The 14,334-nt window shown below is 41.0% G+C and overlaps 1 protein-coding gene and 1 long non-coding RNA gene across 3 annotated transcripts in view; one reads left to right on the plus strand and one right to left on the minus strand.

Moving 5' to 3' along the window:
* Positions 1–1,218: 1,218 nt before the first annotated feature.
* kansl1l (KAT8 regulatory NSL complex subunit 1-like) overlaps positions 1,219–14,334 on the minus strand; it is a 16,977-nt gene continuing 3,861 nt past the window's right edge. Inside the window, exons 3-16 of one of the 2 annotated variants that reach the window (XM_026145085.2) lie at positions 12,486–12,627; positions 12,129–12,281; positions 10,314–10,417; positions 9,532–9,703; positions 8,499–8,670; positions 6,543–6,662; positions 4,951–5,097; positions 4,216–4,316; positions 3,804–3,916; positions 3,493–3,541; positions 3,271–3,383; positions 2,885–3,005; positions 1,779–2,020; positions 1,219–1,464 (exon numbers count right to left, since the gene is read on the minus strand). In XM_026145085.2, the coding sequence (XP_026000870.1) occupies positions 1,811–2,020; positions 2,885–3,005; positions 3,271–3,383; positions 3,493–3,541; positions 3,804–3,916; positions 4,216–4,316; positions 4,951–5,097; positions 6,543–6,662; positions 8,499–8,670; positions 9,532–9,703; positions 10,314–10,417; positions 12,129–12,281; positions 12,486–12,627 (1,717 nt within the window). In that variant the 3' untranslated portion in view covers positions 1,219–1,464; positions 1,779–1,810. Of the gene's footprint in view, positions 1,465–1,778; positions 2,021–2,884; positions 3,006–3,270; positions 3,384–3,492; positions 3,542–3,803; positions 3,917–4,215; positions 4,317–4,950; positions 5,098–6,542; positions 6,663–8,498; positions 8,671–9,531; positions 9,704–10,313; positions 10,418–12,128; positions 12,282–12,485; positions 12,631–14,334 lie in introns of both variants that reach the window. The other variant, XM_026145084.2, reaches the window with a different exon arrangement.
* On the plus strand, positions 2,020–3,469 carry LOC145420984 (uncharacterized). Its single transcript, XR_013902229.1, has 2 exons — positions 2,020–2,739; positions 2,857–3,469. It is a non-coding gene; the product is annotated as an uncharacterized LOC145420984 (long non-coding RNA).

Below are 14,334 nucleotides of genomic sequence, written 5' to 3' on the forward strand. Positions count from 1 at the left end.
TCTCCACGTTGGTTGAGTGTGGAGTGAGTGCATATGAGAGCATGAGGGTGGGAATGGATGTTTGTATCTGTGTGTGCCTGTATGTCTGTGTCTATATGTCAGGTTGGGTGTCAGGCGCCACCTCTCTGGGGACATCTTAGGCCCTCCAAGGTTTGGAGGCCTATCTCCCCCCACCACCACTTCCCCTGCCAGTGGCGGACTCCCTCAGACGTCGGTGCGTTGGTGGTTCTTTGTGTCCGGGGATGGGCGTCCAGGTACACACCGGCTCACTCCTTGGCGGCCGCTTATCGGGGCCTGGAGCCTGGGGCTTGCTCGGGCCACTTCGGAGGTGGGGTGCCCCCGGCCTCTCGGCCTGGGGCTCGGTCACTCAGGCACGGCTGGCTGCCGGCGGAGCTCACGGGCGCGTCACTGCAACTCCCCCTGGCTTCCGCTCCGCGGCTGCTGAGTGAGCCCTCATCTGGGACTCTCCTCAGCTCTTTCTGGGACAGTGGCGTGGCTGCCCCTCTGTTGGTCTTCCTTGGTCTCTTGTGTTCTGGGGGCCTCTGGATGTCTGGAGTTTTGATCTCCTCCATACCTGCTTCATGCCCTGGAGGACGGGGCTGTGGCCCCCCCACACCCTCTAGCAGATTATTACATGAAGGAACCTTTTAAAAAACAAGCGCGTCCATGCTCACAGGTGTACACACGGGTGATCACACCCACAAACTACACCCTTTTTGGCTCCTACCTCAAAGCACACTGTGTTCTGTTGATCTTATGTGCTGCACAATAATGTTTAACATTTAGTATTTACTGTCATATTCCCATATATCATTGTGATGTTGTTTATTCTATTACTCTTGTTCTCTTCTGCTTGCTTTCTTTTTTCTTTCTCAGCAGGTGATCCAGGTGATTGATATATGCATTTTTTTTTCTCTGCCCGTTCTGTTGGTTTTTGTCTTTTGCCCTTCTCCCCCGTCCCTCTTCTCAGCTGTTTCTCTTTCCCTCTTTCTTTCTCCCCTTCTTTCCCCCAGTCAAGTCTGTCCCGTATTCAGTAAGTGAAAATAAAATAAACAATAAAAGGTGAATCAAATGGACCATTACGGCAAGGCTGGGATGGTCAGTTTGGTAAAGTAAATCCGTTGGGCATCTTTCTTTGCCTTTAGACAACAATTCTGATGGCAAAAGAGCCAAACGGGACAGGCAAAAAAAAGAAAAAAAAGAAACGTGACACTACAGTGGAGTTGCTGATAGATATATTACTTTACATACAGTACCTCTTTTACATTAAAACCTGAAACTGCTGCAGAAGTTAAAACTACTGTGACTACTGTCACAACCCTAACAAAATAATCACTTTTGCCTAAAAAAAAAATGTAGTTTTTTTTTATTACATCAGATCACAATGCTCGTGGAATGTATTAAATATTCCCGGTAAGGTTCCTAGGGCACATGTTCTGCTCGTTGTCCCTGATGAGAGGAGATCTGGAAAAGAAATGATGCAAATATTAAATTAAGTGATAAAATACTGAAGGATGTTTTTCAGAGGCTTAACCTTCTAAAATACTCTTTGTACTCTTTATGAATGATCCAATAAATTAATAATTTGTGTGTTAAAGTCCAATCACAATAATAGTAATAATAATTTTATGTTATGAATGACATACTGGATAGATTAATCAAAGCACAGACAATTCAGTGTATGACTGGAATAAGTGGTTAAACAAATTAAACTTGCTTAAAATTGAGAAAATACACACACACACACACACACACGTAAATTTTTTTAATGAACTTACATTCAAAGACAAAAAAAGAAGGCACGGCAGTATCAGCTGCTGTTCTTGCTTTGTCCCCCAGAGGGCAGTGTAGCATAAGAAGCCTGAGTTGGAGCTGGTTGGGAGTTTGAGTTCTTTGACGTGGAAGAGGCTGAACTAATCCCTAAGCACCCATACGGGACTTTTTCTTGTTTATCAGAGAGCAGAGCGCCTTCCTCATCCTCATCCAAAGGAAAGACTCGAGGCTCCCAGGGTGTCTGAGGCTGACAAGTAAGACAAATCAATGACATTCAGAAAAATATTGAATATTATCTTTATTTGTAAATTGAATATGACAGGGGAGCGCATTTTTGTAAGTAGTCACAACTGGCTACATACATTTCCTGCAAGGCAGACATTAAGTGTAAAATAAAACTGCAGAAAGCTTTTTATTTGTCCTTTTTTTTCATAACAGTCCCTTCAGTGAATATGCACATTGAGGACTATAATACATCTGTGCATGGCTCAGAGGTCTGTTTAAAAATGAATAAATAATGGTTGTGCTTTAATCATGGTTTGTATGGCCTCTGGAGTGCATAAGAAGTGCAATGCAGTGAAGTAGGGGTTATTTGTAGTGTGGAGAAGGTTGATTAGGTAAGTCTGGTTTAGGGACAACTCATTCGCTCTCCAATCAAAGCAAAGTGGAATAGAGGACTGCAATCAGGGCATCATCACAGGAAACAAGAGTGGAAACAAGTATCTGTGTAGGCTCTCAAGAACCCACCAAGGCTCCATAGCTCACACAAGATGAATGAGATGAATGTTGCTGCTTTATATTCTTTGTCTCTGCTGAAGGACACGTGAAACGGCTTCATTTTTTCACAGGAATGTTACAGAAAATATCCTTACAGCAATGTATGGGTGAAAGTGCTGCAGTCTGCTGATTTTCCTTTAAATGATTTACAACGCCTTGTGTTGGAAACAACAGTCAAGCGTAAATACGGTAAACAGCATATTGGGGACACAACAGCGTAAATATGCATGACTCCACATGAGCTGCCTCCTGTGTCACCTTGATCAACCATCCTGTGATATTCTCAGTTTGTCTTGGGGATTTCAGGTTTCAGCTGTGGCGCTTTTGATCTTACCAGCCACTCCTCTGACCTCAGCGAATCATCAAGATCCAGCTGAGCGCAACTCCACTCCACAGAACTCTCCTCTCCTGATGTGTACATCCCACCCCCACTGCCTAAAAGCCTGCTGCCAGATCTGGAATGAGAAAACAAACACACCCCATGAAACACTGTCTCAAATTTCCAGGTTTTTGCATGCACATGCACGTTCTTCTGTCTGCTCATTAACTAGCTGGATTAACTTCCTCAGTTATTGAGGTTTATTGTATATTTTTACAGAATTGTTTTATTTCTGTAGGCCCTTTAAAAACATTCTAACATTTTCTAACATTGTGGTTCACCTTAGATTTTGCATTACTCTCATTATTGCTACATTTATGAGTTTGTGTGGGTGTCCACACCTTGTAGGGCGCCTACGGTGTTTCCTCTTATCCCAGGACGACCAGCGTAACTTCTCTTTTTGCTCCAAAGCCAGGTGCCGCTGAGCAAAGACTTCATCACTGAGAGCCTCAGCCTAAACACAACAGACAGACAGAAGGGCATTAAGATGCTGGATTGTTCACAAATGAAAATAAACTGCTCATGTTCAAAGAAAAGAAATGCTCTGTTTCATGCCCCTCCACCTTCTCTGGCTCCATCTCCATCAGAGGCTGGATGTCAACTACTCGCCAACTGCAATAAAGATAAACTAATCATTATAATAATGATAATGGACAACTTCCATTTACTTTTGTCATTTTTAAACAATAGCTTTACAAATCAGACATCACTCTGGTAAAAGTGATTGTTTATAATAAATAAGTTGCAAAATACAATTATGCAGAATCACAACTACTGTAAAACCAGTCAATAAGACTGGTCATTAGTCTTCCTAAAGGAGTTATGGTTCATAGTGATACATTGTAACACTTTCAGGGGTGTTTCCATTTCATACCTGGGTATTAGAATTTCTTTGTATTGCAGCTTTTCTACTTTAGCCAGTGGCATGGGAATGACAATGTTGTTGATGTTGTACACGTTCTCTCCCTGGCGTTTGCGAACAAAGCCCTAGAAGGAAACGTTCCCAGGTTGAATCAAGAGCTTACCAATCGTTCAGAAGAGTTTACATATTCAGAGTCATTCTAAATCTTCAGATGTCCTGACAAAACTTTTGTGGTCATCTTTCTTTACATTTCACACATATGCGCATATTAAGTGACGTAGGTGGATCTATCCTATCCTGTCATATCCATCCTATCCTAACCGCGCTTCATCCTAATCTGAACTAAATCTGCTACTTCTTACATTTCACCTATATCATTTTCTTGGCTCTTTAGTTTTTAATAATAACATATGTTTTGTGTTACCTGTGAGGCCTGCTTGTGTGATGCATGTGAGTAGCTCTCCTCTAGCACATCATCTGAACTTTCTGCTGGATCACAGAGCTGGTACAGGGCATCCTCCTCATCTGGGTATACAAACACAGACATATACAGGCATGCTGTACACTAAAACCAGCAGCTACATTGTTAAAACAGCTCTAACAAGAAACATCAAGAGCACAAATTTCCACTAAGGCAGCTCACTCTGGGTCGTATTTACGTTTAGGGAATAGTATTGGATTTTCTATATATTCATTTAATTTTCTTTGTTCTTTTGAAAGTATTTTAAGGTGTTAGCATACGAGTAAAAACAAGTGGAAAGTGCAGGCTTTTGTTATTTGCCCCACTGAAACTCATTTTAATATATTTGACATGATTTTAAGTACAATTTGGTTTTATTTATGAGGACATTCTATGTGTAAATGACATACAGCTATATGATACTTAGAATCCCCATAGATCATTCCCTATATGTTGATGATACAGATTCATCTATGTTTCGTTTTTGAGTTCTAAGGCTTTTTTGGATGAAAGACAAATTTTGATGTACTGTTAACATGACAGCGCTCTACACCCCTACAACGCTTAACCAGAATTCAATCAAAACGTTTCGAGCTAATGTGTTTGCAGACAGAATGACGACACGCACACACGACCAAAAACATAAGCTGTGGAAGAAGTAATGAAACCCAAGTATGAGCTTTCACTGCGTATACACACCTTCCAGCAGCCTGCGGATGCGTCTTCTCTTCCTTCTCCTCTGACTGGCTTTGCTGTGTCGACTCTGAGCAGAGACTAACAACCTGATGGGTGACAAACCCATAACTCTGCTTTTACGATGCCTGCCGTTCTGCTTGTATTCCTGACCTACAGCGAAACACAGAGACAAACACAAGAAACTGAATTAATAGACTGTCAGAATGATTTCGAGTTTTTCATTTTTATTCCAATCTACTACCAATCAGTGAAAACATTAATCCCCAATCATTATTTATATGAGTTTTACTCACCAAACTGCTGCTTCAAGTTACTTTAAAGGAACAGGACACAGAAGTGGATCTTTTTTTTTTTTTTTTAAATATGGCTATAGCAATTAATTTGTCTTTAAACACACTGAGTTCTCTATGTTACACTGTAAAATATACCACAGTTGAAAGTCATTTATCATCAGTCTCCACGTCATCCGTCCACATTTCTGCATCTTGCTTGATTTGACGGTTTATGTAATCTCATCCCATTTCAGCTGAGATCAGCTTTGATAAGAAATCTGCTTCCATGTGGCTATTATCTGAGCTGGCATTTACCTGACAGACTGCCTTCTTCGGGTATTGACAAACGACAATAAGATCATTCAAGCTGACACAAAATCGACAAGCGTTGCCCGGTCTGATGCCTTCATCCGTTGTCAGTCTGCTTCCTTTGTGTCTCCTCCTTTATGCTCTCCCCCTCTCATCTATATCATTCCACATTTCCTCAACCTTTACCAGAGAAATAGTGGAAAATCTAAACTTTGAATCATCCATCTACAATATGGAAAACCACGTATGCAAGATCCTCTTAAATTGTTAACCTTCCAGGCTGCCAAAGGTATGCAGCGTAAATGTTACAGGAAATTATCATTCATTAGCTTCAGACTAACATACCAAGGTGCTTACAGACATAGGTGAAATGCCAAATGATTTTATTTCCATCTACTGCTCAGTTGGATGCCTCTTACAGCCCCAGTGGGATATCTGACACGCTAGGAATGAATTATGATAGTCGACGGGGAGAAAACAAGCAGAGTGAGCGGATGACTTTGAAGCAGCCGGTTATTGTTTGCCTTCACTGAATACAAGCAAATGGGTGAGCTGTCTGGATATGATGAACTGTCATTTCATTTTTAATTATGCACAAATTATTCTTTAGAAAAACTGAAAGACTGCATTTATTACCTGAACTGTTGCATTAATGAATCCGAGTTGCTGCTTAGAATATAAAGACACGGATGCTACCACTGATTTAGCTACAATTACAATTAAAGTAACTTTTGCTTGCCTGTTATAGGTTATATTACTTTAGCAAAAACAATCTGATCCAGTCGCTTTGATAACGGTATTAAGAGCACATGCACAGGTGCGGCTTTTTAAAGTGCACCTCTATCCTTCGTTCTTCTTAATCGCTGAATGACTGATCACACTATAGTAAGCTGCAAGCATGCTTTGGGCCTAAATATCAGTATGGTGAAAACAAAGGAGACCAGCAGAATGAAAGAGAGCACCACACAATGAGGCATAATTTGTAATCAGTACAAGTATACAGAGCGATCTTACTGTTGTGCAGCGGCGTGGAGCTGTGTCGCTTGTAGTTTACTGGACTGTTGACAACTAAAGGTCTTTGGGACCATACTTCTCTGCCTGGCACCCTCTTTACGTGGTGGCTCGTAGGTGTGCCTGGAAGAATATGATAATTTTTAAGTGTGGGGACACAAGAATACAACACCTTTTGCAAATTCAATTCAGCACACAGTTTAAACAGTAGCATCTCAACACGCGTCGCCCTAGTTGTACAGAATCTATGCATACTAAAACAAAAAGAAAAATAAATTTTAAAAAGTTTTTAAAAATTCTTTACACACCATCCCTGCTGCCATGTATTTAAGAATGGTTGTGCCAGAAGTTTCTTCCTGTTAATAGGGAGATTTTCCTTCCCACTGTCACCAAAGTGTTTGCTCATAGGGGGTTGTTGAGTTTTTCTCTGAATATATTATTCTAGGGTCTAGGGCTGTTCAATATAACGATATATATCGGATGACGATATAAAAACGTCTATTGTTTCATTTTACGCCATCATTTGTTTCATGGTGTTGCAAAATAAACTGTTTACGGCAATATTTTTTCATCGTTTTGATGGTCACTGTAGTGGCTATATTAATTTCTTAAAGTTCTCTCTTTCTCTTATATTTAATATAACCACATTACAGACAGACAAGTGCCTGTTTTTATGCTTTGTGGTTAGCAACAATGACGGTAATAGCATCGCGTGTCCGCTTGTTTATGTTCCACATAAACCTTTCACAATAAAGCTCAAGATCCTGTTGAGACTTTTCAAAATAAACTGAATCACGTGAAAGAGCAGATTATTTACGGATGAGAAGTAAAAAAGAGCCGCCAAGAGCTAAAAAAATAAACCTTAGACCTAAACGTTAGAACAGGCTTTTCCCCGCAGCACGCCGTGTAATAAATACTGACAAAGAAAACGGCGGCCGTTACAACTTATGTCTAAAAATGTATAGTTTCATGCATCGGTTAAAACACTCGACTCCAGCTACATGACGCGGAGCTGGAAACACTTCCCGCAAGACGAGCTGCCCGAGATTCACAGAATTTACAGAAAATGTTACATTTTTGTGATTTATATCGTTATCGGGACGATAGAATTCTTATATCGGGATATGAGATTTTGGTCATATCACACAGCCCTACTAGGGTCTACCTTACAATATAAAGCGCCTTAAGGTAACTGTTGTTGTTATTTGGCGCTGTATACATAAAACTGAATTGAATTTAAAAAAAAAACAACGTTTAAATAACACTAAGAATCACGATCACATTACATTAGTAGTCACCAGTAGTTAAAAATATTATCATTGCAAAAGACCACAACAGAAGACCAGGAGATTAAGGAGCTTTATCCCCCTGAAAACATTTGGACTTGTCCCTATGTTGACTTCATCTGAGTGATCGTTCTCCAAAGTGCGATTAAAAATGTGGTTACGGTCCATCACGACAGGACTTGTGCTTTCATTTTAAGGTTTAATTATTGTGATGCCAGTTTTAAAATATTGCATGTAACCTGACCTGTTTTCTTGGCTCTGTGGACCAGTTCGGTTAGGTTTTGGCAGATTATTCTCATCTGCTGTGTGCAGTGGGGTCTTTTTAAAATTCTGACTGATCACACTATAGTAAGCTGATATGACAAGACGTATAACTAAAAACATCTACCTTTTATACCTTATAGTTTATTATAACCCTACAAACATATCTCAACTGCCCCCTACTTTAGCAAATCTTGTTGGTTTTTTTTGCTCTACAGGCCTGAGATGACAAATACATGGCCAGGGTGTGTGACCCTTCAGAGTCAGTCTACCATGTCAGACAGGAAGCCTAATATTTACTCTTACTGACTGCAGTTCAAAAACAACATTGTAATCAAATGATCTAAAAATCTTGATTAGCTTACAAAGTTTGCTCATGCTGACCAATGTAATGTAGCTACGTTTCTCCTACCAAACGACAGAGACGACACAGGGTGACGTCGAAAGCTGAAGGTGTCGGAGGAGACCCCGCTGGAGCTACAGTCGGGATCAGAGCACGAGACTATGGGATCACAAGAGGAGTAGCATGAACAGGAAGATGAGGACAGCGAGGAGGAGAAGGTAGCCGTGGACTTTCTTGAGTGCTGGAAAAGGAAAAGAGAACAAGAGATTAAAAAGATTACTTAAAAAAAAATGCTCAAGATAGGCAGAGCAAGATTAGCAACAGGAAAGAATTTCTTTACAGTTTACCTTTCCTTTCCAGGATATAAGTGATATGGATGTAAGGAAGCTGATCTCTGATGGAGTGCACTGATTAAAGTCATTAATCTGTTAAACGCTCTTTTTGTTATTGAACAATGTCACAATGATGATGGCTCAGCGCTGCTTATTATAGCAGCTACAATTGTAGTGTTCAGAATCAGAAAGATGCAGAAACTCTATAAATATCCCGGCACTGTGTGAGACATGCCGATGCTTAAAAGTCCTTCAAGGTCAAGAACATGTGAATGAGAAATTAAATAGTTAAGCTGATTTATAGATTCCTATGCTGTACACATCCTCATTACCGCAACAGTGTGAAGCTAAGAAGCACTCGACACACACCGCCACTGCAATCTTTTATCTGCAGTAAGAGGACAGCATAATGTACTGGCCCCGCAGGCTAAATAAAGGCTTGAGCTTTTAAAATAGCACCCTGCATTTGTTGATCTGAATTAGAGATATTATTTCTTAATTAAAAGCAGGTGTTCGGCTTTGAACAATAATTCCTATTTAATTTGGAGACCTATTTTAGTGATGGCACTCCACTACTGAAGCTAAAATAGGTCTCAAAGGCACTGCTTTAAAGCTACATTTCATAAGAATCTCTGAACTGCTTTAAGAAGTACATAAATCAATGTATTTGATATGCTTGCAGGGTAATAAGAGGCACAATTTGACAATTATATACAGCATGTAAATGGTTAAACAGACTAGAAGAAGAAGGGGGTCGACATATGGCTTACCAGTGGACTGCCAGAGCCGTATGAGTTGAAAGTGAACAGCCTGGGCTTGTGGTAGGTGACCAGGGGTCGGGTTCGGGCACACACGCATGACGCATCAGCTTTAAAGAGCCGCCTAGTCCCTAGTCTCTTTCTCTTGGAGCTCACAGGCAAGAAAACATCTCCTCTCTGGCCGCTGCAGAAACACAACCAGATGAGGTCACGTGTTAGGTTTGTGCTTTGTAGCAAGTTCACAATGCTCGAAAAGCAACTTCTTTCAAGGTGTTGATTCCTTAGATCTTGTTCATCAATCCCTACTTATACCCACTTGTTACTGTACATGAATAAAAGAAACAGAATGCCTTTCATTTATTATGGGGCTTTCATCTTCACAGGCAGGCAGAGAGTTAAAAAGGCAACAGGAAGGGGAGACATGAAGGGATTACTGAAGTCAGACTCCATGAAGAGACCGAAGTGGGTTCAGTGGGTTTTACGACAAGCTGGGACGTGCTTTCACCCTATCGCCTAGACTTTAAAGAGATAACAGACAAACTTCTATCACCATTAGAGTCTGAAATATGTCAGATTTTCACATAAATTAACAGTATTTAAAGACGTTTTTTGTAAATGTGTCATTTAACTGCAACTTGTAAAAAGCACACAGGATAATATAGGTATTAACACAATCTGACTACTTGTGTGTGTGTGTGTGTGTGTGTGTGTGTGTGTGTGTGTGTGTGTGTGTGTGTGTGTGTGTGTGTGTGTGTGTGTGTGTGTGTGTGTGTGTGTGTGTGTGTGTCCTCTACCTTGGGAGGGTTCTCCTGTCTTTACAGGTCTGGGACTGTTTTGAGAGCGGTGAAAAGCTCAGAGGGGGCATCAGACTGTTGACGATCTGGCTAAGCTGAGCACTCTGCAATGAAGACATCAGCCAAATAATGCACATAAGAGTGAGATACAATCCAGCCGTTCAGACTTCCCCTGAAGCATTTTCTTCACAGAAAGATCACATCGAGTTAGATGTCTTTAGCCTTGGCTGATTCTTATTATTTGGTATCAGGCTGATAAATATAAGCAAGCCTTGTAATCTTAAAAAGGAGCACAGTACACATATGAGAACTTTCTACCAAGGCGAATAAAAAGAGTATGAACCGAGAGTGAATAGAAAGTCCCACATTGAATGAGCTCAGAAAACATGTTGAGGCAAAACACATATTTTGGTATTTAGGTACATACCACTTCTAAAGCAAGTGTAAATGGAAATACAAATAGAAGTTGTTTTTCTTGGGTGGGTGAGCACGCTGGGGGCGTGTTAATGACTTTATATAATGGATCGCCTAAGGTTGGCATGTGGTTTTCTTTCCATACGAATCATATGGATTGCAAGGATAAGCAAACGAGTAAGGTCGGTGCTCACTGAACATACTATGTGTCTTATACGATTTTAGCCTGGAGTTGAAGTGACAGGTTTTGTGTCCTAACTAATCATATGGTCACATGAGTCGAATCAATGTGATTAAAATCAAGGATCATGAATCTAAAAAGGACCACTTGATGATCTTTTCAACAGATTACCCAGCTCTAGGTCATAAACTTAAATCACAACATGTCTCGGTGTGGGTTGTGAATCAATATGTTTTTGTTTTTTTACTAAATTTGATTCTTGTGTGCACATAAGTACAGCTTTAAAGCTATCAAGAGTAGGGATGGGTACCGGTATCCGGTGCCATAACATAAACGGTAGTAACCAGACCGAAAAGCAGCGCACATTTCGGTGCTTTTTTTCCTGAGACGTCATACACTTTGGATTCTAGCCAATCATTTTACCTTTCCGAGGATAGTAGGCGGGCCCAGGTACGTACGTTCTTTTAGAGCAGAGCTACAGAATAAAAAGTCTGGCTGTACTTCACAGCAAAAGATGCAAACTCAGCAGCCTGCTTTAAGCTGATACTGTGCAAAGGAGGTAACACCTCGAATCTGATGAAACACCTGGCGACAAAATTGGATTTGACGGTTTTTGGACAAAATTGGTGTTTTTTTCCATTGATTAAGCACTGCTTCCAGCCAAGAGTGATGCCATAAATCCCCTATAGCTGCAGAAAAGGCTAACATTGTTATCTTTTTACAAAAAAACAGCTAAACATGAGAAGTTTAGTGTGTGTTCTCCATTCTTTAAGCACCGTTTCGAGCACCGTTTAAGCACCGGCACCGTTTCAAAAGTACCGGTATCGGATAAAACCTAAACGATACCCATCCGTAATCAAGAGTGTGCACCATCTTAAATACATAGCCAGATGTCAGCTACTATCTGAGCTTCAACAGCTGCAAAAAATAAATAAGCAATTTCATAGTTACAGACTTATTACTTAACGGTCGACTTCATAAAGCACAAATTCATTCATTTGACCTGCAGCCTCTAATTTAGCATATTACCAGAGGTCAGAAAGTAAGCATACCATAATTAATTAGTTTAATCCTCTCAACCTGACATTGGGATATGAAAGATCACAAGACAGAAAAGGGTAATCAACTAAAACAGCATCTATAATTCTAGATTACTAATCCTCTTTATTTTAAACTCATGCCTGGTATCAGAGGTGCAAGTAATAATCCCTCCCTCCTACCTGTCTCTCTATATTGTGCAGAAGCCGTGTAGGGCTGCAGGGTTCGTTGTCCGGATCAGAAGCTGTGCAGGATAAACCTGCCATTTCCTTCAGCAGGGTCTGCTGAATCTGCCTGTCAGTCAGTGGCTGGGAGTCTGCAAGCACCACCCGACCCTGAGAAACACAGAGATCCACAGAAAGACAGAGAAGAGAGGATCCAAACACTGATTAAAACATACTACTTATTGTAGCTCGGGCAATCCATGAAAGTTTGTTTTTTGTATCCCTTTTCTTGACAAGAGTGTGCAAGCTTAATGTCCTATAATATAACTGACCAACTGTCTGTCAGTCAGTTGGTACAGACACCTTTTGTCATACCTTCATAGAGCATATATGCTTGTGGACCCCCTCCAGTTGTAGTATCCTCCCTTCTAGTTCATCCAAGCGCAGTTCCAACCAAGTCCATCGGCTGCTCAGCTCTGCTCTCTCTTCCAGCCACTGCTTCTCACAGCTGCTGCTGCTGCTGGCAGGAGGGACAGGGTGATGGATGACAAGGGAGGACAGTTACACCCGTACAAAAGCACTTTAATATTATATTCATCCCTGTCAAAGGCTTTACACCCCCCCATTCAACCCCACAAGAAGAAAGACGAGTGTAAAGCTGTAAGCCTTGGATTTTTATTTCATCGCGCTGAATACAATCATGAAAACCAGGTATGTCGGTCTGAGAACAAGATGATTAATCAATCTGCAATTTTGTACTGCAGCTCTGTCTACCTGACCTATTTTATACAGGCATGTAAACTGTTTAGCATCCAAACAGCATGGGGGGGGGGGGAGAGAGAGAATTTTGCTCAAGCACAAAAGCCTATCTAGGCCACAGAATAAAGCACAGTTGACTTGTGTGGTGTGTGTCTATAGCATGTTTCCATGGCACTAGGCTGTTCAGTTAGCATTTATCTTTGTGTGTGTGTGTGTGTGTGTGTGTGTGTGTGTGTGTGTGTGTGTGTGTGTGTGTGTGTGTGTGTGTGTGTGGTTGGCTGACTTCAGCAGGGCAATAGTTGCTATGGCATTGCTCATGGACCTTGGCTAGGATAGACAGAGACTCCCCCACTTCAAACAGGAGAGGAAAAGGTTAGGCTAGTCAGCAAGCAGCTACACACAGTGCACCTGGCAAATACCCTTTGATATTATGAGTTAGCTATTTCACTGTTACCCTGATTAATCAAATACCCTAAATGCTGTTTGCTTCAATGAACACAGTTAGCCTCACTTTATGGTCAATACAAAAACAAAGAAAGAAAAAAGAAAAAACAGCCAAACAGTCCATTAAATGTCCAAAATGGCTTATTTCTCCAATAAGTTTCACTCAATCCCAAGCTAGTGTCTCTTTGTTGAGCAGTAGGCGCTCTTTTTCCTTCACAGACAATGGCCAGACCTGGCAGCCCTGCAGCTCACTCCAACTGTATAATGAGAAAATTCCAGGAATATTTGTGGAGCATTAGGAGAAGAGGAAAGGACAGAATGGGAACAGCTGCTTCATACCTGTTACTGTGCTTGTTCACAGACTGCATCCATTACATCCATACTTCTATATTGCATATTTGAATCCTGGCTGCGCCAGGAAGAAGACCCCCTCCCCCCAATTTGAGGCTCTTGCAGAAGCATCAAGATTTTAGGGTGTGCCTGGCATTTAAACTTGACCACTTAGACTCTGAAAAATACTGCTGTGCAGCATGTTTGAAAATGAAAACAGAGCAACATCTGGAAGTGATTTTTTTCTTTTAAGTCAAACTATATCTGTGCTTCACAAGTTCATACGTCGAATGATAAAAGTCTTTACTATTTAACATTTCTAAAAGAGAGCAGTGACCCATCCCCTCCCCTGCAGCGTCCTATCCTCTTTGAGAAGGAATCAACCATAAAAAATGTTTTAAAAAAATCCCCAGGCAAGGTTTACAGATGAAGAACGGAGCATTGTTCCATGCAGGAGGAGAGCAGTCTCTACAAAGGACAAGCTGACACTCCTGAGATGACACAAGCTGGCCAAATAAAAGCACACGCGCAGACACACAAACAATACTGTCTCAGTACTGTTGTCAGACCCAGCAACCATTATTTTAGTTAGTGTTCTGGACTGAATCCAGGCTCACGGGAAACAACTTAAGGGGTCAACAAGGTTGAATCTTATTGATGAAGGGTTTGTGAACTATATTGAGATTTCAAT

The sequence above is a fragment of the Astatotilapia calliptera genome, chromosome 16 (genome assembly GCF_964374335.1).
Source record: "Astatotilapia calliptera chromosome 16, fAstCal68.1, whole genome shotgun sequence".
Lineage (NCBI taxonomy): Eukaryota > Metazoa > Chordata > Actinopteri > Cichliformes > Cichlidae > Astatotilapia > Astatotilapia calliptera.